This window comes from Zosterops lateralis, assembly GCF_965231275.1.
Source record: "Zosterops lateralis genome assembly, chromosome: Z".
Lineage (NCBI taxonomy): Eukaryota > Metazoa > Chordata > Aves > Passeriformes > Zosteropidae > Zosterops > Zosterops lateralis.
In genome coordinates, this window is record NC_139800.1 from 6417502 (window position 1) to 6442595 (window position 25094).

The window sequence follows — 25094 nt, forward strand, 5'->3', positions numbered from 1 at the left end:
TTTTTCGTTTCAGAAGGATAAACTCAAGAACAGAAGGATTGCCTTTGCTACTCTATTCAACCTTGCAAAGTGGCAAGCTGATTCATGATATTTCTTGGTGTGCTGAAATTTTCAGAGCCTAACTTAAAACACACTTGATGTTGATTCCCATTGTCTGTGTTGCACATTTTGAAGCCTGCTTAATATGTGCATCTTCACTAAAGCTAGGTCTTAAAAGGCTGCCTTTTGAAGTGGCAGGAGATTTTTAGCAGATTTTTAGATATTTAGTGACTACCAAGCACTTTTTCTGGGAGCTTCCTCCCCTGAAGATGAAAGGGCTCAAACATCCTTTACTAAAAGCTTATTACACTGTGCAGGGCTTCCTATGACTTCTGAAGTGTTTTCAGTCTTAGAAAAGCAGGGTTTCCTGATGCTGGTTCTGTCTCTCTGAGCAAGGATTGTGCTGTAGATGACATGCTCTGCCCCACGACAGGAAACATCTGCTGTGGGAACCCTCACACGCTGGTGAGGTTGGATAATGGAGATCCTGCCAAAGGAAGGGGTCTACCATCCTTCTTCCTAAGTGGAGTGTGCAAAAAGGAGATATGAAAGTGGAACAACTGCTGATGACTCTTACTCTGCTGCCAGCAATAGTATAAATCAGCATGGAAAGAATTAGTTGAAGTGCTTTCACAGGGGGCTTTTTCTGCAAGGAAACCACTCCATGTTTCCAGCCTGCTCTTTCAAATCCAATATCACTGTTTCTCTTGGTAGGTGGGCTCACATCTACCAATATCTCTTTGATTCCCTCCTAATCTTGAACCTATCTTTTGACTGCTTTTTGCTAGTTCCATTTAGGTAAGTGAAACCTCTTGCACAGCTGTGGAAGAGAAAACATCCTTCCTGTGTGTTCTGTTATATGAGCATATATGAGAATATAATTTATTTGTCTATGAACAGTTTTCTTAGTCCTTTGGAGTGAATATGGATGTACACAGAATCTCAGAATGCCTCAAGTGGGACTATGGACAATTGAGTCCAAGTTCCTGATCCTCACAGGGTTACCTAAAGCTAAACCATACAGATAAGAGTATTGTCCAGATGCTCTTTGAATTCTGTCAGGTTTGATGCTGTGACCATTTCCCTGGGGAGCCTGTTCCAGGGACTTGCTGCCCTCTCAATGAAAAGCCTTTTCCTCATGTTCAGTGTGAACTTTGTCTTTTCACAAAGTTTGATGACAAATTAAACCAGTGTGCTTCTCTGCTTGTATCTCCTCCACCATGCTGCTTGTACTGCCCAGCTGTATTGTGCTGAGCCAGAGTGAAACAATTTTAGAACAACTTTCTGGCATGAACTCAGTGCTAAGCAAAGGATTACCCATCAACAGCTGTGCAAGTTCCAGTAGCTGCCATCTCTGAGGGTGTATAGCTTCACTTCATCCTCCATTTGCCCCTGTTGAGTGATATGATCTTTTGTCTGACTTCTCTAAATTTGTACACTCCTTTTTTTTTTTTTTTTTCTGAAACCTCAAATCTGAAGCATGTTTGCTTTCTTTCATAAACTAAGAGAAGCTGAAGTCTTTCAGACTCTGATATTTAGAACCATCAGTTAAAGTTAATCCAAACAACTTCTTTTTACTGCATGATTTTCTCCACTTTAGCAGAACCATGAAGAGCAAAATAGAAAGTAAGAATTGACAAAGTAAGGAAAGGTGGTAATTGTGTTTTCCCTTGACACATCTCCTTGGTAGCACAAAAGTAAATCCTAGGCAAGCTCCTTGATGATAAATGGGGAGCTGCAATGATCCTCCTTTGGGATATGACCTAGATACACATTTATCAGGAATTTTATATTTTGTATAGAAAAGTCTTTAAAATATTTGAGATAAATGTGCCACCACACAGCCATTGGGGTCTCCTTGTGGCATGAAGGTCCAGATAAAGTGCAGCTCTAGTGCAAGTCCTTCATCTAGACCAATATTAGGGCCAAATGTGTTCAGGGAGTAACTAGGAGGCTTGTGTTAGCTACTACTCTACACCTAATTCAGCTATAAGTGGTTCTGAATTTGTACACTCATGCAAGTTTACTGTGTGAAAAAAACTTGAGCTTTTGTGACTCTTAAATTCTTGGAGTTGACCATTTGTTTGGTAGATGAAGTTTTCCTTTTTTCTCAAAGGAAAGGCTTAACACTTAAGCTGATCAATGGCTGCAGTGAGTCCTATGGCACTCCTTTTTCCCCTTTTTCCTGTGTAGTAACGTTTTGAGGACCCTGCAAAGCCTGCTGGGTTTTTTTGCCTCTCTTTGAAGTCTGCTGCCTTGTAGTCTTGCAAGTGACAGGAGAAGGGACCATTACATCAGTGTCTCATGTCCCTGGGGTTCATAGAGATTGTGATGTGCAAAGAACCATCTTAGGGAGGCTTAAATGTGATGTGCAGGGTTGCATCCTGCCTGGAGTGAATCTTAAAAGTATTTTTCCAGAGGACAAGTTTAATGGAGCTTCAGTTTCCTTATTCTTGTGCAGCATCTCTCAGATTTACTCAGTTTAGACAGTACTTTTATATGGATACACACAGCTTTAAGGTAAAAACTACCAAAAATACTTTGAATTCCTATGTTACCTTCTAATTTAGAAGGTAATTCCTAATTACTTTCTAAATTAAATAGGACTTGAATGATAAAGTTCATTTTACCTCATTTATTAACTCATGTTTTATTTTCTGTCAGTAAAATATTAACCACGTCGTGGTTTAACCCCAGCCAGCAGCCAAGCCCCACACAGCAACTCACTCACTCCCCAAGCAAGATTGGAAGGGTGAAAGATGGAGAACTCATGGGTTGGGAAAAAGACAGTTTAATAGGGAAAACAAAGGCTGTGCACACAAGCAAAACAAACCAAGGAATTAATTCAGTGCTTCCCATGGGCAGGCAGGTGTTCAGCCATCTCCAGGAGAGCAGGGGCCCCATTACATATGATGGTCACCTGAGAAGACAAACTCCATCACTCCAAACTTCCTTCCTTCCTTCTTTCCCCCACTTTATACACTGAGCTGGTGCCACATGGTCTGGAACATCCCTTTGGTCAGTTGGGGTCACCTGTCCTGGCTGTGTCTCCCCCCAGGCACCCCCAGTCCCCTCCCCAGTGTGGCAGCACCAAAAGCAGAAAAGACCTTGGCTCTATGCAAGCCCTGCCCAGCAGTGACAGAAACATCTCTGTGTTATCAACCCTGAGTTCAGCACAAATCCAAACCACAGCCCCATACCAGGCACTGAGAAGAAAATTAACTCTAACCTCAGCTGAAACCAGCACAACCCTATTTGAGGGAAGGGTGAACATGGTACAGATAGTGATGTGCCACCTTTGAGTAAACACCAAGTTCTGCAGTCCAGAGGAAACGTGGAGCTGAATGTTCAGACCTGTGAATTATTGAACAGAAATTCAATGCTCCTTTCAAATAAATCAGAAGGAGCAGTGACAGCTTTGACAATTGTTTTTTTCTTCCTGAAATTTGGGATTGTGCTTTCAATTTTAGTGCATGCAGCGGTAATAGCAATCAACGAGGCTGTTGAGAAGGGAATAGCTGAGCAAACCATGGTGACTCTGAGGAACCCAAATGCAATGCTGCTCAACGTGGATGAGGAGCTGGCACAGGACTACCAGAATGAACTCTTTGATGCTAAAAGGAAGAAAGGATCAAATGCCAGACTCAAGGTAGTTGTATTTTATATGTACTCCAAGTAACATGTGTTTTTTCATGTTTTATTGTCATGCTGTAGCATTACTGTTTTAAAAATTAACTTAATTTTTTTAATTGGTACAATTAGGAAGAAACCCCCACTTTTAAGATAATTAAAAGGAATAATGGTAATGCAATAAGCTAAAAGCCATTTTATAAGAATATGATTACTATGACTATGATGCAGCCTAACTTTGCCCAAAGGCTAAATATACCAGAAGACTAAATAGTTAAAAAATAGTTAAAATAGTTTTCTTCCATTAAATGCTTTAGAAAAAATGAAAGTTGTAAACACCATAATGCCTTTCTTTGAGTATAAAGTATAATCTTGCCACAGATATTTAATGTGAAATTATTCACTGTGTTCTTTTGCATGAGAGCTAATGATCTCTATGACAAAGTGCTATTTTCCTCAGTTCACTTAGTCAACAAATTACTTTGCAAATACATCCAATAAATGCTTCAGCTGATGCAGTTTTAATGACTTTGGCTAATAGCTTTTCTCTCTGAAAACTGTTTTGTGTGATCTAGCAACCATTTTGTTTTCTTAGAATGGCACAATTTCTGATGAAGAGAGAGATGTCTATGAGGAGTTGCTGACACAAGCTGAGATTCAAGGCAATATCAATAAAATAAACAGTAAGCTATTCTGGATCCTCCTGGAAGTATGCACACAATACGTGATCTCACAGATCCAGCTGAACACAACTTGAGCCCACCTGAACAAAAAAAATATTTCTGTGGAAACTGAAAAATATGCACAAGTGGCTAATATCTGTCTACAACTGGTTTTGTCATGCTGTCCCTTGTTTACTAATCTTGGGGAGGGTGGGGGCCAATTTCTGTTTGTGGTTTTTGCTGTAAGGATTCCTCAGTTCAGAATCAAATCATTTATTGCCTGCTCTGTTTCTTTATGTTCTTTCTGTGTGCAGAATACTGTAAATTTTGACCCCCTCTTCTATATAGACCCAAAATTCATTCATAAGCTTTTGCTTAGCTGTGGTTGAACTGCTTCCACACAGGCTCACACAGAGCCAGAGACTCCTTTTGTAGGACTGGACATGAAAGAGGCAATTCTCTGCTAGATAAAGATTGCCACCCTAGCTGGCTTTTACAAAAAAGTGAGATGCTGACAGCAATGGACTCTTTTTCCCCATGGAAGCTGTATTTGCTGTTCATAGGCATTGTTTTCATTTCAGTTCACATAGCTTTAGTCCAAGTGAATGAGGCTATTGATCAGCAAGATGAAGAGGCACTGATGGCAGGTTTGAACCACCCTGCTCTGAGCCTGCTTGAAGTCCTGCCTCAAAATTCCTCATGGTACCTGTTGCAATTGTGTGATTCTAAAGAACAGAAAATGCAGGTAATTGAACTGAACATGTACTACATGTCAGTTTGCACCTTTTTTAGCTGGTTTTAATCCAGAGAGAAATTGTCTTTACTCTGCCTCTCAGCATCATTTATGAAAAGTTTTATAAAGATTTGAGAATAACTGGTGTACTAATCAACATTAAAGAGCTGCATTTGCTCTAAAGAGCATGATATCCTTGAGTATTTACTAAGAACATTTAAGATATAACATGCAGCCCCATATATTTTGTTTCCTAATTGAGTTATAACTTGACTACAAATAAAATTAATATTGAATCATTAACATTAAATTAAAATGCCCATTGGGTTTTAAGGAGAAAGTCTATTATTTTAAGTAAGATGAAAATCACAGGAAAATATTAATGTTCTGTTACTGAGCCTTGTATTTGAGGCACAGGTGATAGTACAATCAAATCCCAGTGTACTGTCACCAGACTTTATCCCTTTATCTCCCATCAAACAAAAACATAATTAAACCTTGTTTTTCTGATCTGTTAGATAGCAGGCATTCCACATATGCTCGACAAAAGTGAAATACAGAAAGAAGTTAGTGTTGCCAATGTGGAAGCTGAGGCTCACAAGCTTAGTGAGTAACTGTTTTAATACTCTTTACCCATCACCATTTACTTATGTTAAGATAATTGAGTCCACCATTTCTTGCACATAAACAAGGTTTCTCAAACTGAAACCATATGTTGCATTTTACTCTCGTAATCTTTATTCTCAGTATCACAATTTTCAAGTCACCAACCTGTGCTGCATTGGATGTACTCTTATTGAGCTAACTGATTTGAGCCTCTGGTAAGCGCAGTGGCAAAAAACTGAAAGCAATGCATGGCTTGATGGCTTGAACAAATATTTATCAGTGCAGTATTAATGCTCACCTGGGAGCAATGACCATACTTGTGGAGTTAAGAAGGAGGAATATTTTGCAATCACACAGCAGAAAAAAATTATTCTCACTTTTAGACACACATTGTCTAAATCTAACCTATTCCTAATCTGTTAAGAATGCCACATGACACAAGTTATAGTTTGTAAAAAAATATAGTTAAAGGGGATCTAAATTTGCAGTGCATGTGTTGCTGCTTTTGACTGGAAACTTCTTTGCCAGGAAGTTAACCTTTGGTTGATCTGCTGTCATTTCATACTGCATCTGAGCATGGCTGTTTTGTCTCTGGTACTGTATTCAATGCTTTGAAATCCAGGCTGATTGCTTTTGTAATGTGCCTTAAAGGCTATATTGTGAGGTCAGCTTACATCAGAAGATAAATTTGACTTCATACCTTAAATGTTAGCCTGTTTCAGATTAGTTAGCTCTGGTGAGCAGTACTTTCTCTGAAAGAGTTACCTCTTGATAAAGGAGAGGAAGAAAAAAATGTGATGTGTGAAAAGCATTAACAGCAATCTGGAGAGTAATTTAGTTCTTATGTTTGGCTTGAGAAGAAAAAAGGTAGTGGCTTGTGTCATAGGACTGTAAACAATGTAAAATTTGTTTTGCAATTTGCATGCTGGGTTTCAAAACTAGAAGTCAGTAGCTTGGTTACTGGCTGCAGAACTAGTCTAGTCTATTTGTGGATCTTGACTCCTTTCCTCTTTACTTTTTTCTTTTAAAAAGCATGCATGCATGCTGTAGCTGTGAGAGCCTTTCCTGGTTTCTAACTTTAGGAATAGCCAATAGAGTCTTCAGGGACAATGTGGCCTCATATCACTGTGCTTCAGAGAAATTGAAATGAGAGGGGAGGGGCTTTTTTTAGATGGGCCTGGCTAAAAGATTTGCAAAGACTGTGGTGTATAACAAGCTCTGAGTGTTGCTGTATAGGTGAACTGTGGCTGGTGTCTTCTGTGCAAGTAGTCTTGTCTCAGATTTGGGCAGTCAGTGGTAATTAAAAATGTTCCCTGGGTAACAGGTAACAAGTACACAGAAAAGTGGTAACAAGTACACAGAAAAGCCATATGATGATGTAGAGGAGTAGGGCTTATTGATGGAAAAGGCATTTGCATAATTGCTATTCTTCAATTGGCAACATGTGCTCTAACCTTCAAGGTTGCTTCCCTTTCTGCCAGGCCAGAGTGGTGCCTTGTACAGTGTGTTCCTGGGTGTGTCCTGGCCTGGGTTTCTTCAGAGATGGCTCCTCCAGGTGTGCAATTATGGTGGCAATGACTAAGCTGAGGGATGTTGTAATTCTTCTGCAGCTGCCCAAGGGGGAAGTGTTTTTCAGCATTTTTCTGCTGGGCTTCAAACCCCTGACAAAGTCAGTCCAGCAAAAAGCAAAACAGGCAAGTTGTTCAGGTACTGAAAAGGTTTACACTCGTACACTCATATCCCTCTACTGTGGTCTGTTTAAATTAAAATCTGACCTGTAATAGAGGGATTTTTTTTCCAGATGGCAGTGCCTGTAAGGACTGATCTTCCACACTGGCAGAAAACAAACAGGTGTTGGCATGCAGAGGAAGTTCTAGAAACCATTGCATGTGGTTTTCCATCAGTTCAGCTACTGATTTTTCTGGCAGAAAATCCTATACCTCTAATGCATTTGGCTGGTTTCCACCAGGCCTCTTGAGATACAGTAATAATGTTGTTGGTACTTCAGGTACTGGCCTGTTTTAGCTAGCTCAATTAGATCCTGCCAAAGGAGGAGGTGAGAGGGGAAATGTGGTGCAGAAGGAAGGGAGCATTTGAGGTGAAGCAAGACTGAGGTGCTGGAGCTGACATACAGCAGTACCTGCTGCAAGCACACCCAGGAGGAATTAGATCTTTCTCTGTGGTAGGGTGGAGTCAGCTCCTTGTTTTGTGTTAGAGATGCAATAAGCACCCCATTTCTAAAAGTCCATAAATTTTAAAGTCCTCCGGTCAATTATTTGCTCAATACTTTTGAACAGAGACTGTTTTTACAACATCCAGCAGTCATGTCGTTTCACAAAAATGTTTTTTTTTTCCTCTTATGACAGCAAATCGTATTCTTTGCAATAACTTAGTTGTCATTTACGTGGCACAAAGAGCAAACAGCACATGAAAATTAATCAGCTTTTTTCCCCTGCTGTTCTTTAGAACTGATAGCGGTTGACAATATCAATACAGCAATTCGTAACTGTGATCCCAGTAAAACACTGGTTGCCCTGATGAAACCCGAGGCACAGCTGCCTGTTGTTCACTCATTTGCTGCTGCTGTCTATCAGACTGAGCTCTTCAACCTCCAACAACAGAATGCTGTGGTAAGAGTGAAAAGCTTACAGCCTGCTCGTTGGTGTTGTGTAGTCAGAAGAAGAGCACAAACATAGCATGTTGTTGTGTAAAATCTGACATAATTCTCTTGCCATGGTGTTACATGTTGCATGAATCATTTTGGTTGGAAAGGCAATATTTAATTGCAAAGGTGTTTGTTTATATTTTTTCTTGCCACATTTCAGTCTGGCTGAGCTCTTGTGTTGCAACAAATCAACTCACTTTTTTTTTTAATTGTTGCATGCTCTTAATGAGGACTAACTCTGGTTTATATACTGTGTAGAAAAGTAATCCCCTGTTATGAGTAGGGCCAGAAGAGGTGAGACTGTGGGGCAAAAGAAGGAAAGGCAGACTGGATGGGAAATAAAAACCCACTGAGCTCCACCACCACTGTTGTGTCAGTCTGGCATGCCTGTGACTAGGAAACTTTCCAGGATTTTTAAATCAAGCCCATCTCCTTAGTGATATCTAGAGTGTGTAACTCAAATTTGTTACACTGCTTATTTAGCTTCCTGACTGCAGTACATTATTATCCTACAGAACTACCTGGCACATGATGAACTGTCTATTGCAGTAGAAATGTTGTCAGCTGTTGTGTTGCTAAACCAGACCTTGGAAAATAAGGACATCCCAATGATAAAAAATCATCTCAGAGACCCATGCATTGGCTTCAATAATCTGGAAGAGGAAAACTTGCAACGGTAAAGGTTCATTTTGTCTTGTCTTGATGAGACTTGGCAACTACTGAAAAAAAAAAGTAGTCTTTTTTTGGGGTGGGCTGTCCTGTGTTGTGGCTGTGAAGTTGAAAGAGCTGCAAGATAAATACTTATCTTTTAAATTAATAAGGGAGAGTGTGACAATTGCTATACTAGTTATATCTAAATATTAGAAATAACACAGCCTTGAAGGCTGTAGATGTATGAGTTGTAGGGAAAATATTCTCAGAAAACAAACAAGATCTGACAAAAATTTTTGCAGGCGCTAAAATGTGAAACAACCATAGCTGGAAACTGTTAATCACTAACCACTCTGTAATTCCAAAAGGTGATCTTTGGAGGTATGTTCCTCATGGAGGAATGAGGTAGTGTTTAATACCTCAAGGTCCAGGAGATCTCTTGAGCCATGGCCAAGCCCTTTTTTGCTTGCTAGAAGTGAACACAACTCTGTGGCACACACATATGTTCAACATTACTCTACAGAAAAGTGTAGGTTCAACACTGCATTACAGCCTTCACTTTGCTGCCAGCTGCTTGCCCTGCCACTTGCCTGACTTACCACAGATGTGCTGCTACTGCAGTTGCTGTTTTGCCCTTCAAAAAATCAGGCAACACCAGAGAGACCTGTGCCCCCAGCATGCAAGGGAGGGCATGGGAATGCAGACCAGTTTCTGTCTCTTGGCCACAAATGATGGAAGCCTCCAGGTGCTTCTGGAGGGCATCACCAGGCAAAAAGGATCATAGGAGCTGAAGATCTTTACTAGGTTGTCAGGGGACATGAATGTGAGTGTGGCCCTTGCTGGGTGTCTCAAAGCCCACAGGAAGGCAGTCAGATTAGGAATCAGAGGCCAGTGTTTTGGTCTGAGAGAGAAGATGACATAAAATGGAGCAAAACAAACCTGCTCATTCACCTCTGCTAATGTGAGGTGGTGCTTGGAGCAAGAGAAGCAACATTATAAATCATGCAGAAATGGCCCCAAAGTGTCCCAAGTGCAGCATTTCTGGTGGTGTTACTGACTCAATCTTTAGATTGCACTGTCAGGGCAGATGAAACAGTAGGAATTGGGCTCGACAATTAAATAAAATTTCATTATGCCATTATGTTAACCTGTGCTGCCAACCATATGTGGAATTTCACAGGGAGCTTTGAGTTGCATAATACTAGAAAAAAGGTACAGTAGAGCTAGAAGAACTTAATTGAGGGAAATGCTGTTTAATGGCTTTCTACCAGAAGAAATTGACTGGTTGGGAATGTGTTTTCTGGAAGAAAGAAATTAGAGGAAATATGTCATAGGTCTCCAAAAACTGTGCAAGTTGTGGAGAAGGTTAATAGAATCAGTTACTAGCTTCTAATAGCTCTAGTTGTTCAGGGTTTTTCGAGAATTTAATAAAAAAATATTGGACCCTATAAAATATAAAGTTTAATATTTTTTTAAAAAACTGTCATCTCATCTCACAAAACACATAGTGTGGCTAATTTCTCAATAATACATAAGAATTTAAAATAGAGCAGGTAAATTAATGGAGAGTAGCTTTCTTTGCAACTATTAAAATGATCCACAATCTCCAGCTCCAGAAGCCCTTAAACACAGGCTACTAGATGCTGGAAAGACAAATCAGATTAGAAAATTATGAATCTCTCATATTTATTTTTCTGCCAGGCATTTGTTCCTCAGGCTTCTGATGGAAATAGGAATACATGCATTTTATCTGACATACTGTAGCAGGTCTATGCTTGATTCAGGAATATAAAAATTATTTAATTTATGTACACATGAATTTGCACTACTGTGAAGGTTTCCAACTCATCTTTTCTGTGAGCCTTCTAGGAAGAATAGAAACAGGCTATAGAGCCTGTGCTTGGAGGATGTTGGACTGTGGAAAGAATGGCATAAGTTTGGGTTTTTTTAAGTGCCTTGCCCATGGCTCATCATCTTCCTCATGGAGATAGCAGGAGATGCTGCTACCTGATACTGCTGACTGAAATTCTGGTCTTTGAATTAGTGTCAAGAAGACAACAATAGTTTCCTAAAGCAGGGAGCTGACTGTAATTTCCCCCACATTTATCTGTTGCACCATACAGCAAGTTGTATATACGTGTATGTATTGCCATCATGCCATATAGCCAAGGAAAGTTCTCTGATTTACAGGGCTGTTTCTCCAGATCCTGAAATGCATGTGTAGAACAGGCAGCTTGCATGTCTGTATAGTTTCTGGCAAGAGCTGAGTTTGTCTGAAATTCAGTCAATGGAAAAAATACTAGTCACTAAATGATGGATGATACATCTGACTAATTATGGCACTTTATCCTATATATGAAATACACTTATGTATTTTATATCTTCTTATAGTTATGCTGATACACTATTGTCTATTAAGTCAGAGGCTTCATCTCAAGGCCAAGATTATTTAAGCTGGAATGATATCCAGAACTGCATTGACATGGTTAATATGCAAATTCAAGAAGAAAATGAAAGTAAGTAATTCTTCCTCCACATTGCCCGCAGAGGTCAGAGTCGGGTCTTTGGTATGTAAATCTATGAACTGAGTGGCCTCATTCAGACACCCTTGAAAAGAGAAGAGCATTTAAAATTATTGAAAGCCTGATGGTCTTTAAGTGTCCTTGAAATATTCCTGTTTGTTTCAGACAGCTGAAGGATATCATAGGGTGCCTGCCTTCTGCAGTGTTAAAAATGCTTATACTGCCTGCGTGGCAGTATCTGCCAGCTCTGGATGGTCTCACTTTGGAAATTTTGCAGTTGTAAGCAAAGAGCATATTGAGAGATAGGGGAGGAAATTACAAGCAGTGTTCCATTGAAAAGCGTGTTTTGATGTGTCAATGATTAGAAGTGATTGTTTTTCACAAGGGAGTCAGTGAGAAGTTGGACAATGCAAATATCTGCCTTGCTCTCCTTTTGGGTAACTTGATTTCCTGCCTGAAAGTAGCTTTTTATGCCCACATGTTCTCATGTGGATGGATTTAGAGTTTGTTTTTGAAGCTGAATGTAACTGTGTTGCCATAAGAGGGTGGTGCTGTATTAAATGTGATAGCTGGTCATTTGGGCTTCAAAAAAGCTAAAGCACCAAATTCTTCCGCTGCACATAGAAATTTGAGGCTAAGTTATGCCAAATTTGCTGGAGCAAGGAGAAACAGCTTTCAGACTGCCTGCCATTTCAGGAGTCTCAATACACTTTGAGAGCCTTTGAAAGACACAGGCTGCTCCTGCCCTTCCTGTACTGCCATTAGTGCCATGCATGCTGCATGTTTCATACATAGGGGAATTTTATATTGTATAATTTCTAAAACTGGCTGCATTAGTGCTTCCTAAATCTAGTCCAATGGTTGCCATGTATCCTCACAGTCTGCTTGCCACATGTGCCCTCTGGCAAGGTGGGGTGCTGAGCAGTCTATTTGACTGGCAGAGTCACGTTTTTTGGCTGAACCTCTGCACTTAGTAGGAGATGGAACAGACTTTGCAGTAGCAGTGGAAGTCTTCAGTACCAATATAGCTGCTCCTGTGACACTGACTTCTGCCTGAGAATGTTTAGAGAGGGCAGGTGGGCAGAGAGAACAGGAAGAAGGGAGGCAAGTCCCATATCTGCATAGTCCCTCTTTTGGACCACCTTGGAAAAACTGCTCATTCCCCAAGCCTTAGGCTGACCTGGATCTGTGACCTCTCCAGGTGGGTTGTGGTGGGTCTAGAGACACTTGTTGAGGGGTGATCCACTGGGAGCAGGGATGTCATCCCTCACAGTGATTGAGTGATGCTTTGACTGATGCCTTTCTGGCATTAGGGACCATCAGGGGCATTAGGGTGGCTTTAGGGACCACAAGCAGAGCATTTCAGTGCTGTTTTGGAGCAGGAGGAAATTAATTTGAAACTGCTGTGCCTAGTCTGATGAAAATGAGTTAAGGTTTTATTAAAAGCAATGGGCCTTACTTCCTGACTGAAGTACTGAGTGCCACTGGCCACCATTGTCAAATTTGTTACTTACAGTGAAATTACAAAAAATGAGGTTAAGTCGCTATGTAACACTGTAGCTGGGAGTGCAGTATAGATGTATTTGTCTGAATCAGAGTTTCAAGTAATGTGGTCTGAAATCACTTAAAAACAAAGCTTTCAGCACTTTGAGCCAATATGTTAAACATAGAAATATGTGACACCCAACTTATTCTTAAGCTTCATGTAGGTGCTTCTTCCCAGAAAATACGAAAACCTGTTTTCTCTTTTTTGTTGAGGATAATTTTGATTTTTAGGAAGGGTTTTATCCAGATGTATAAATAATTGTGATAGGAAGGAAAGTTCTACAGGATAATAGCTTTAAATAAATAGAAGAACAAAAACAATTTAAAATCAGCTGCTGTTGCTGCCTCTGCTTCTTGTTTTGTGATTTTTCTGTTCTTCATGTTACTGCTTTGTTTGTATGTGATGTCAGAAAAGCTGCAACTTTCTTTGGTAAGTGCATCTTTGATAACTTTTCTATTTCATAGGAATCATTGCAATTGGACACATTAATGAAGCTGTTGACCAAGGAATTCCTGAGAAAACTCTAGAAGCCCTGCTATTGCCCACAGCCAAGCTGCAAGATGTGAGACCAGCAAATGCAAGGCATTATCAAGATGTTTTGTACCATGCCAAAGCACAGAAATGCAAGGTTAGAATTTTTACTCCTGTTCTCTGTGAGAAGTGAAATTCTTTTGATGAAGAGTGCCAATTCTTTTCACTTGCTTCTGTGTCCCTGTCCTGGTCCCCCAGTGCTTGTATTATCTTTGCCCAGTGGGGCTGTAAATAAGCCAGTGACAACAAACTGGCACAAATTAATTTTGCACTATCACTTATTCTGACTGGCAAAATGGATTAATTCTCAATGTACTAAAATTAAGACATTTTCTGCATATGTCTTGGTACTGCTGTTATCTCACTTGTTTTAATTCTACTAGGTTGCTGCAGCTATTACAAAATATGGGCAGAGCAACACTCATGTAGTTATGAATTTGTGTAAGGATACAGTTACAGGACTGTGCCAGGCTGATAGGTACAATATGGATGGAAAGTGAGTTTTTTGCCAGAAAGAAGTCACAATTATGGTGTTATTTAACAAATCTCTGGGAAGTATTTTGGGGAGTCTCCTTTGCTTATGTTGTTTCATTACAGTGGAGTTTTGTACATATTTGTTTTACAGCTTTATCACAGAATAACAATCTGATGGTCTTGTATGTGCCTTCAGTTTAAACCTATCTCAGCAGGATGTTGCTATCTGCTTCCCCAAAAGCAGTGGCCTGGTTAGCATTACAGCATTCCAGCTCAGGGAAGCATAAACAAAGATCAGCCTAGCAGCTTGCAGGATGTGACTGAACACAAGCTTAGCTAAAACTACCAGCACAGCACTTAAAATGTCTAGTGTCTGGAAAACACAATTAAAATTCACACAGTGAGTCCCTAAGGCCACATGGTGAGCTGGGGAAAGTTTGCAAACTTCGACTTGTAAAGTATCTTCCAGCATTTGTGTCACCTCACCTGGAGTACCTGCTCTGAAACCATGTTTTTTAATAACCTGCTGTCAGAACCTTTGGAAGGTGTTTGCAGAAGTCAATTTTATACCAGGGTTCCCAGGTAAGGGCTGGTTTCACAGAGCCCTCAGTGTTGAGCAGACTTCTCCCTCTCCAGGTGTGCCGGGGAGAGGTTTGTGCATTCTGGCTTCACCTGTCCTGGATGGGCTGAGGTCAGTGTTTGTGCACAGTGCAGGTGCTGGCCCAGGACATGCCATGTGGATGCACAGTGAGCCAGGATATCCCCAAGGCAGAGCCCTACAGCCCACTGGTGCCTGCACACAGCAGTCCTACCCTGGCTCAGTCCTGCCAGCTGCCCCAGTGCTCCCCACATTCAGACCTGGTGCCTGCTCCTGTCCTGGAGTCAATGTGCTCATGGGAAACAAATGAGTGTTTCCAAATTCTGGACTAAAAATTGTACAATATCTTTGAAGTCTTCTCAGTCTAAGGTTTTTTTGATGTTCCTAGATACTTCTGCTGGCCTTTCTCTCTTGAGCTATTTTGGTTTTGCAGTCTTTTGACAACTACTTAGAGCACCTTCTCTGTGAGCAGTAGTGTTGCTCCTCTTTCAGAAGAGAACAAGACACAGTGCTCCCAAAAGAAACACTCAGATGAATATACTTATTCTTTACAGTGATCAATCAGAGATATCACCATTCTTTAGGTAAAAATATGATTTAGCCTGACATTTCTTTTTAAAAAATCTAATCAGAGTTGTAAAGGTGGTGCTATTCTGAAGTCTATTTTCCACTTTTTCTGACCCCTGTTTATAAAGCAGATCTGTCTTAATTTGCATTTAGCATGTTTTAAGAGTGAGTTGTGGTAAAAGGAAACATTTGATTTACAAGGATCAGATAGGTCTCCCTATAAACTTCCTGCCTCAACATCTGGAAAAGCATATGTGTCAAACCTACTCACTTACTCTAAGCAGCTTTCTGTCATGTCCCCATAGCTGTGGTGATCCGGGGGAGTCTGCACCCAAATCTGCCAGAACCCATTACAGGTCTTTATCTCAGATCTGACCTACTTCTTCCTTGCTTGAAACTGAAAATGCAAACCTGGAACTTATTTTGTCTTGTAAATCTTAAATCACAGCCTTTAACAGTTCTGAAAACCTTTTCAAACCAAATGTACTCAGGTCCCAGTGAAGAGAAACCCTGTGTTAAGGGAGCATATTGTGGATAACTGGAAAGTTAAACAGATGGACCAAGTTACTATGTTTGGTTGTAGGGTTTTTTGTGTGATAGGTACAGAGGTTTTAGCCACATCCACCTTGTTTAAATTTTCAATAGTTGTGTAATATTTGAATTATTTTAGAGTTATCTTTAAAATTTGTTCTTGTGCATGTTGAAGGAATGGCAGGATTAAAACCAACTTAAATTTAAACCCAGAAGAAATAGAAAAAAAGGGGGAGCCTCACTAGGCTGCAAATTCCCTTGAGGCATTTTCCAGCACAACTTATTTTATTTAAGTTTATTTACAATACTATCATCAAAACAACATAAAACGTTTTTATCCCCACTTACATGTTGCAATTACAAATTCACATGACAACAACTGAGCTCATTTTTTAGGAACTTAGTAAACATGTAGGTTTTAAGTTTCAGTAAAGGTAAAAGTTGACCCATTGTTTTACTTACAGTCAATGGTAACCAGTTGCAGTATTTGTAACACTGTAGGTATTTCCTGTGAGGATGTGGAAACAGAGAATACTACACAAAATATCATCCCCATTTTGCTTACCAAGCAAGAGTAATACATGCCTGGATTCATGCTGATAAGGGTGAGCTCCCAGTCCCTGTGGGTTAGGGGAGTGCAGGCGCTGACGGAGTGGAAGAACAAGTCTCCAGTGCAGAGCTGGTTAAGCAGCTCCCTGATGGGAGAGGCAGCCTTGGAAGAGTCAGGTTCTGTATCCACAGCTGTAGATTTACTGTTCTGTGAACATATGGGGACTTGGTATTTCCAGCATCCAGGGCACTATTTGCTCTTCACTGCTCCCAGGCATGTAGAAAGTGCTTTTACTTGTTGCCATTTTCACCAGGCCAAAAACTTCTTTTTGAATCACTGTTCCTGCAGTGATTGTTGGCTGAGAGCTAATTTGGAGTGTCATGAATTGCCCTAGAAGTGCTGTTTGGATGCTGACTCCTCTTCCAGTATTTAGAGGCTGTGGTGACTGATACTCTGGCAGCTTCCCCCATGGCCAGAAAGTGATCTCAGAAAGAAATGGAGAGCTACTTCCCTGAATCTAGGTACACAGGTGTTACAATACACAGAATAAAGTTATAGAGATGGAGAAGTGTATTTTTTTGAGATATTCCTCATGTGGGAGGAAATAAATTTAGCTGAGATTGTGTTTTCTAACACATTTGAAGTATAAATGTCACACCTGAGATTTGTTGCTGTGTTAATACGATACAAAATCGTAAATCCAGTAATAGAAATAAATTCATTTTTCCCTGGATATTTTAACCATTGTTAGATAAGTGTTGGATTGGTTTCTAATTTTTGACATCAGAAAATAAAGGAAAGGATCAAGACAACTGTTCAGGCTGCTGAGACTCAAAGCAATCAGGTAAAAAGAATACAGCCCATCTGCTTTGTAATAGTAATAGTTGATGTGATGGATAATGAGGATGATGTTGCTCGGCACAAAGCAGACAGCAAAGATGGTGAGGATCAGAAGGCTGACTTTCACATACCAGAACCACTCATGGGTCTTGAGCCTCCTTATAATGGAGACGTAGCAGAACACGATGGTGGCCAGCGGCGCCAGGAACCCCAGCACCACCAGGGACACGTAGTAGTAGAACTGGAAGGAAGACACGGTCTCGCAGGCGCTCTGCACGTCGTGGCAGGTGTAGATGCCCAGCTGCCCCACGTGGTAGCTCTGCTGCATGAGGGCCAGGGGCAGCATGTAGAGGAAGACGGCGGCCCAGACGGCGGCACAGGCGGCGGTGGCGTAGGCACGCTTGGGGAGCCTCTTGTAGGTGAAGGGGTGGGCGATGGCCACGTAGCGGCTGACGCTGATGCAGGTCAGCAGCAGGATGGAGCAGTACATGTTGCCATAGAACACGGCCGTGGCCGCCCGGCACGCCGCCTCCCCAAACACCCAGTTGTTCCCGTTGAGATGGTAGGCTATCTTGAAGGGCAGCATGAGGCAGAAGAGTAGGTCCGAGGCGGCCAGGTTGGTGTAGAGGACGGCAGTGCACACCGAGCGAATCCTGAATAGGAGCATCCACAAAATGGCAGCATTGGATGGCACGCCCAACAAAACGGCCGCAAGGTAGACCGCAGGTATCAGCTTGGTGCTCAGAGAGCTGGTCAGGTACTCCAGAGTGGTGTTGCTCACTTGTGTTAGGGTGGAGTCGTTATTTAACCTCTTGGAAGTGCATTTGTTTTCCCTGATATGGATGGCGGTTGTTGTTTCCCCTTCTATAGCGTTAGGGGGGATGTAATCATAGTCTCTCGGTGCAATTCCACGAAAAGTTTTGATGAGAGACACTGTTTTAATTGCAGAGTCATTCCGTGAAAATTCTGAAGCTTAGAAACAAAGCAAAAGTTAAAATCATTAAAAAGGACAAACTACTGTATTACCAATATAACTTACCTTGAAGAGCAGAGAAAGATAACCATCTCTTTGTGAAAAGCAATATAAGTTTAAAAGATCTGGGGACGTTCTCCTCTGCTTTGGGTGTTCAAATGTATGGACAACATATCATTTATCATTTCACACCGAATCTTGAAAATCCATCATTAATGCTAGCTGATCTTTCTGCATTTTGAGTGTTTTCAGTAATCTTTGGTTAAAAACATCAGACATTTCTGTAATGCTTATGACTAGTGGAGGGTTTTCCCAGAATTAGTAATGTTGGTCATTTATCATATAAGCATCATATAAACATCTTTGTTTAGGCTTGATCAAACACCAGTACTATCCTTGTCACTTCACATATGAAATGCATGACTGCAAAAGATGCAAAAAGCACCACCTAGTCTAACACAGACTGAAACTTTCAAATTAAAAAACTGAAATTACCCTTAGTTTTTTTGGTCTCACATGTGAAATTGTTATTCTTCAGCTTCTGACAAAAGAAGATCAGATCTTTTCAGCTTCTTGTACCTGAGCAAGGTCTTGAGAATTGAAAAAAATTGGTCGGACAGGTATTAAGTTTAATTTATTGAGAAATTAATAAAACTTTTCAAGCAACAGGAAAATTTTCAGTGGGTAAATATTTTCAGCATGTAGGCAAAACCAATAATATTATTTTATTAGCACCTGTTCCTCAGTCTTTAGTAGAGAAGTTTCTACATGAAGCATGAACGTGTTCAAAATGCTTTTTAAAGCCATGTGTTGTAAAAAAGATTTTGCAACTGTGTAAGCATTAGTGTCAGTTAAATTTTCTAAGCTGCATTTAATGCAAAAATAATTACTGTAAAGCCTACAGCACACACCGTGTGGAATTCAGAAACAAACTGAAACATGGATCAAAATCTTTGGACTTTTTTCTTACCTTTCCATACTTTAATAAAATAAGGAAAACAGTTGTTTTAATATTCACTGGCAGATTTACACTAGAGTGTTTTAAAATAATAATTAGTAGATGCATAATTTTTAGTAGTTTTTTGATGGTCACTCCAGAAAACTAGTTTTAACCACTCATTAAAAGTCATACATGTACTTGTAGGCACTGCTGTGTGTATAGATATATACATATATAAATAGATATATCAATAGATAGATATAAATACATATATATGTATATTGTATATGTACACATAAATATATATTTATGTATGCTAGCTTTTCAAATTGAGCTTGGTTTGAAAACAGTTTTAATTCTAGAAAGGAAAAGAACACGTTTATTATTTAATCATTTCCTTTAGTTATTTTTATCACAATAGTCATCTGAGCATTTCCTTCTAGTAACACCATCTGCGAAGTTGTAAAACAAGATACTACAGGTTTAAAATTATCACATCATTACAAAAATACTAGATTAAAAAGTCTGTTCAGTAAGAGCAGCAAGTTCCCTTAAATAAAATTCTTTATAGAAAATGACTGGCGAGACGTAAGGTGTCACTGAAATGAAAGAATAAAAATCTGCTTACAAGGAGACATCTTGGAGGAGTTTTCTGTAATTGGTACATGCATGTGCAACTCATTTCAAGTTTGCAGCTGATAGAGCAACAGCATTATCAAGAAGTCCACGTTATTAACTAAAATACTGAATAGATACAGAAAGTAGGACTCACCTGTAGTGCAAAGACTGGAGGTAAGAGAGAGCAGTCCAGTGAAAAACAGTATCTTCATTGTAGTGTGTGAAATCCAGCCAGCTGAACGATGGTGTTGTGCTAGTTCATCTCAGGGGACCTTTTCTGGGGACTTTTTCCCCTCTGTGAGGGGACTAAAGAATGATTGATCTTTCCTCCAGAAGCATCCTGTAAGCATGAGGTTTATGGTAAGGAGCTAATTTGTTCTTTGTCTACTACAGCAAAGAGGGTGTGACGTATCCAAGTATGCACACATGACTCAGTTTCAGCCTCAGCTCAACACAGAGATAAAATTGCTTTACAGCAGCAATTTAACTCCTAATTTACCACAAGCCTGAAGCTGATATCCAGGGTTCTGCTGAAATTCGTACGTACGGATATTTGGAGTAAGATGTTTTCTGGAAAAATCAAGGGGTGTGTTTAGTAAACCCTCAAGAGTCTCATTCAGAGACCAAAATGTCACGTGGCTGAACTCTGTACCCTTCTCCAGGGAGAGGCCAGGCTTGCAGAAGATTGTGGTGATCTCAGTTTAGAAAAAGGCGAAGGTGGAAAGAAGCCACACATACAAACATGCCTTAGGAAAACTGCATTCTGCTTTGCCTTTTGCCTCCCTACTCACTGCTAGCTGTGTATTTCCTTTAATGCACCTACTGCCACCCCTCAGACTGTTTCCACCCCTCCACAGACTGCTGTCTCTAAAACCTTTCCCCTATTTTCATTTGCTGTTTTGTTGATCCCTTCCTTTTTCTCTGCCTGGCTTTTTTTTTTTTTTTTTTTTTTTTTTTTTTTTTTTTTTTTTTTTTTCTTTTTTTTCTTTTTTTTGCTTTTTTTTTTTTTTCCTTCAATGCCAAATTGCAGGAAACAACAGCTTGTTTCAGCAAGCAAAATTAGCCCAAATCTTGGTCTAGCTTCCAGGCTAGTCCCAAGGATCAGCATAAACTGTACTTGGCTCCAGAGAAGTATTTGTGTCTGTTCTTGTATTTAATGTGTAAAAGCTGAATACCAGATGAGGAACTCTTTCCAGTTTCTCAATGCTTTTCTCAAAATTCAGTGGTCGTTTGGGAATTTATGAAACATTCTCACTTGTGCTGACTCTAAGTCTCACGTGGTAGAAAAATAAGCAGTATGTGTCCACTGTCCTGTGACTGTCTGACACCACTTCATGTTACCTACGTATTCTGTTACCTTCATTACATTTATCATGCAAGCTGAAGAGCGTGTCTTTAGGGTTATTTACCCTGTTTTGTCTTTGTAGTTTCTGTGGATGTCAGATTTATTAGATCTTCAGCCTGAGGTTCAGTGCTTAACCAGGGATACTCATTGCAAGGCTGCTTCTTTGTCTACACTCTTCTGGTTTAAATGTGTTTCTAGCTGGTTTTTTCCCCTGAAATATTTGTGGGTGTATTATCCTAGATCTCTCTCAATCGATACATTCCAGCTTCTTTCATCATTAGTCTATTATAGGCCTGGCACTCCTATTTCCTCTTTTGCATGAATTTCCCACCCACCTACTGGACTAGATGTTAAATATTACTTTAACCCTGTTTTATCTGCTGAAGTGCTGGTATCACCAGTGAACCTGGGCAATAGGGCTGGTTAGTGGGGATTTTATATATATTATATATTATATATATTATTATACCTTCTATTTTAACTTGTGTTTAATGTCATGCACTTCAGGCCTGAAAGAAGAGCAGTACCTACTCTGCTGCTTAATTACAGAAATGTTTGCATGAGCTAAGTCATCATTACTAAACTTGACCCTATGTCAGTTTTCACTGTTGTTTTCTAATTCTATTCAGTTTTCTAATGTAATATTTACTTAGGTATACACAAGGATCCTTTCCAAATAAGGGATTTTGAAAGAAAGCCAACTTCCTGCAGTCTTCTGCTACTCTCTCCTGCTATCACAGTGCTGCCTGATAATGTGTGATTTTATGTGGCTATTTATTTGCCTACATATCAAGGAAATAAAAGTGTTTCAATTTTTATTGGTCTTTGGTAGAATGAATTCTATGCCAGCAGTATCAGCAAATTCTCCTGTTCTTCTAGACATCAAAACTTTCAGAGCTTTGTATCTGAACAGGATCTTTTTCAATTCAGTAAATAGAATATGAATGAGTTTCACTGATGATTTTAAACAGTCAAATCCTTTTTAGTGTTCAAGGGCTTTGCAAAGCAGAGATTGTATATAGGAGCTGTATCAGTATATTGAGACAACTCTTGCTATTCCGTCTTTTCAAAGTTTTTTACTGTCCTTTTCCCAGGAATCTCAAGATGAATCAGCACTTCTGTGGCTGGATGAAATACAAAGAGGAATCAATGACAGTAATAACAACATAAAAGAAGCAGCCACCTGTAAGTATTAACCTGCATCTGTACTGGTCTTGTTTTTCTTGGTCTTGGAAAACTAAAATGGGTAATTTATATTTTCCACTTCAGGGAAGATGGAAGCCCTTTAAATATGAAAAGAAATGAATTCGTGTTCTTTGTCATCCTAAAACTGAGATGACTAAAAACTACAGGAGTGATGTTAGTTCTATCTAAAGTGGTAATCTTTAAGGTGTGGCTAATAATTCAGTGGGTTTGGTTATACAGGTTAACATCATGATCAATCTTTCTAATGCCAATGTAGTTTCATGTAGCTAATGAAATATATGAAAGAGAAGGGATATGCTGTTCAGGAGCTTGTTTTATACATAAGACTAAAATCTTTATGCATATTGTAAGAGTAAATTTTTATGTTTACAATTTTACTTATTCATATTTCTTTATATTGTCTTTTATGGAGTGCTGACAAACAAAAATCAGGACCATACTAGCTTTTAAAGCAGCATGAAAGGAATGCTAGGTCATTTTGAAAAGTATACACTTTGCCAATCTGTAAGGAAGAGGAAATATGCAGGAAAAATGCTGAGGGTAATCTGTCAGTATTTTGTACTGAATGCATTTAACAGCTTTTGTCACAGCTTTAGCTGATCATAATAATTTTAGAAAAAATATTCATAGTACATAATAAACTTTGGCAAGATATGCAGAAGCAAGGACTGCTGGGTTTATGGGGCACACTGGAGAGCACAGTGACATGCCTGCCTGTTCCAGCCTAGGGCCAGCACAGCCCAGACAAGGTATTGGTCACTGAGCACTGGTCATCCTTCTGCTTCACTTGGCTTTGGGTGAGTCAGTGTCCCCTTCTGCTGCACCTTGTGAATGCAAGTGCTGAAGTCAGTGAATTCCTGCAGCTCTGTGCTCAGCCATCCCTGCTGCAGGGAGCCCACAGGCACGTCAGGAGCTGCTACTTGGGAAGTCGTGGGTGGAAGAGGACACAGCTGGCTATCACAAATAGCTATCCCCTGCTACAGGAACATTGTGTTTTGTGTTACTATTGCTTTAGAATTGATCTGAACAACTAATACGGTCTTCACGTAACAAGGCAGATACACTGGAAATAGCTGAAGTATTTTTTTTGGGTCACACATCTATAGAAAAAAAATAGTTATAAAATAGTCACTGGGCTTGTGAATTTTCTGAAATAGGGTCAGATACATGCACATTGTCTCAACCAATCTTTTGTGCTGAGGGGTGCTGAAACCTCCTTTTGTGGGAAAAGCCTGGTTCCCACAGATGCCACCCAGAGCCATGAGGAAACATGGAGCACAGAGAAGGGAAGGAAATGTGTAGCTTGTAAATGGATTTGAGTTAAACCTAAAGAGCAATTGAAAACACCCTAATTTGTGTTCATTGGTGTAAAAGCATTAAGAAGATGTATCATAAGCAGCCTGCAGAAATTACGACAGGATAATTCATACAGCAATACCATATAAGGTTGCTAATGGTAAACCACTGATCTATCCACTACCTAGCTGTTGTACTAAAATCTTTTCTTACAATCTGTGTTGGTAGTAAATGCACAGTTTTTCATCATAAAGGAGGGTCAGTGGAACTGTTTTAACATTTCACTTTTAGGGAAAAATTAGTAATCTTGTGTACTCTGCCCTGTGGGTTGAAAGGAAGCACTGTCAGCACAGCACACTCTTAAAGAGCTCTAAGGTTTTGCAGCTAAAACCTGAGATTTAACATTTCCCCATGGCCCAGAACCTGATACTTCCTATAACCAACACATCCTGTCTCAGGAAGTTTGCATGTTGTGTTCATGTAGTCTGAACCTAAAGTTCAACTTGATCACAACTTGGAAAGGAACTTTCATTTGATCTATCACTCAGACACTATTTTTGAAAGACAAACAACTCCAAAACTTCTGCAAGGTAGTCAAAGATGTATTTTTCAGTTCAGAAAGTGGTTTTGAGATTGCTGCAGTAAAGGTAATAAAATAAGCAGTAAAATAAGAGAAGATACTGGCAGAAGTACTGAAACAGTTTTGATCACTTCCAAACTAACTTTTATGCCTTATATAAATACTAAGTGGTACAGTGTTAAAATTTTGAAAGGCTTTTACAGCATTCCCTGTCAGTAAAGGACTCTGTATTTAGGAAGATGTGTTCAGTAAGTGCTGGTGCACTTCCTAACTCAATGTGCTGCTTGCTGTGTGTTTTTCATCACCTTGCTTCACTTCTTGAATGAGTTCAACCATTGTACTCCTTATCTAAGTGGAGGACAAAGAGAGATCAGCCCAGTATCAGCTGTATAACCTTCAGGAGTAAAATTGAACACTGACTTCAGCCTTGCACAGGAAGAGTCTGTCAAAGCAGGAAGTCTGTGTCCTGAGAGAGTCCAAGTTATAGGAAAAAGATGATCTTTGGCCTTGTTAAGAGTTCAGGCTTATCACACCAGACAACTGTGGCTTTGTATATCACAGCTGTTTAAAAGGGAGGATGGGTGTGGAAAAGAGCCCTTTGCAGTGTTGATCTGGTACTGGCATCCCAACTACTAGAGAATCAGACTGGAACTGACAGTTTTCTGGCACTTGGGGATGGCTAATCCCCAGTTATCTTATGATTTTTCAGGGTCCAAATAGCCTTGCTCTAGAGGAACAGCCACAGTGTTGATTGCTAGCACCTAAAATGAAAGGAGTATTTTCTGCTAAGTTGAGGTTTTTCCCTGATAAACACTTTTCTTATATTTTCCTTCAAAAACACAGGCATAATTAACTAAAAGGTGAGGAAAAGCCAGATGACAGTGGACCTACATAAATTAATCTTAGCAAAAGTGGTGGGTTTTTTTGGGGGGGGTTTATTGTTGTTTTTGGTTTAGTTTGTTGTTGTTGTTGTGAGATTTTTTTTGTTTGG

At 39.9% G+C, this 25094-nt stretch overlaps 2 protein-coding genes across 7 annotated transcripts in view; one reads left to right on the forward strand and one right to left on the reverse strand.

Annotated features, from left to right (window-relative positions):
* IQGAP2 (IQ motif containing GTPase activating protein 2) overlaps nt 1-25094 on the forward strand; it is a 130088-nt gene that overhangs the window by 77712 nt on the left and 27282 nt on the right. Inside the window, exons 8-16 of one of the 6 annotated variants that reach the window (XM_083884506.1) lie at nt 3510-3691; nt 4265-4352; nt 4913-5076; nt 5583-5670; nt 8137-8300; nt 8851-9011; nt 11378-11502; nt 13519-13682; nt 22116-22206. In XM_083884506.1, the coding sequence (XP_083740632.1) occupies nt 3510-3691; nt 4265-4352; nt 4913-5076; nt 5583-5670; nt 8137-8300; nt 8851-9011; nt 11378-11502; nt 13519-13682; nt 22116-22206 (1227 nt within the window). The remainder of the gene's footprint in view (nt 1-3509; nt 3692-4264; nt 4353-4912; nt 5077-5582; nt 5671-8136; nt 8301-8850; nt 9012-11377; nt 11503-13518; nt 13683-22115; nt 22207-25094) is intronic. The other 5 variants (XM_083884507.1, XM_083884508.1, XM_083884509.1 and 2 more) reach the window with 5 other exon arrangements.
* On the reverse strand, nt 16031-20217 carry F2RL2 (coagulation factor II thrombin receptor like 2). The gene is made up of 2 exons (XM_083884512.1): nt 19831-20217; nt 16031-18117 (listed from the first exon to the last, which is right to left on the reverse strand). Exons 1-2 carry the CDS (start codon nt 19886-19888, stop codon nt 17024-17026), a joined length of 1152 nt encoding a protein of 383 aa, XP_083740638.1. The 5' UTR covers nt 19889-20217; the 3' UTR covers nt 16031-17023.

Coding starts and splice junctions, on each gene's coding strand:
- F2RL2 (XM_083884512.1), bottom strand. CDS start 19,888: ATGAAGATACTGTTTTTCACTGGACTGCTCTCTCTTACCTCCAGTCTT. Junction 18,118..19,830: donor CTCCAGTCTTTGCACTACAG/GTGAGTCCTACT, acceptor TTTGTTTCTAAG/CTTCAGAATTTTCACGGAAT.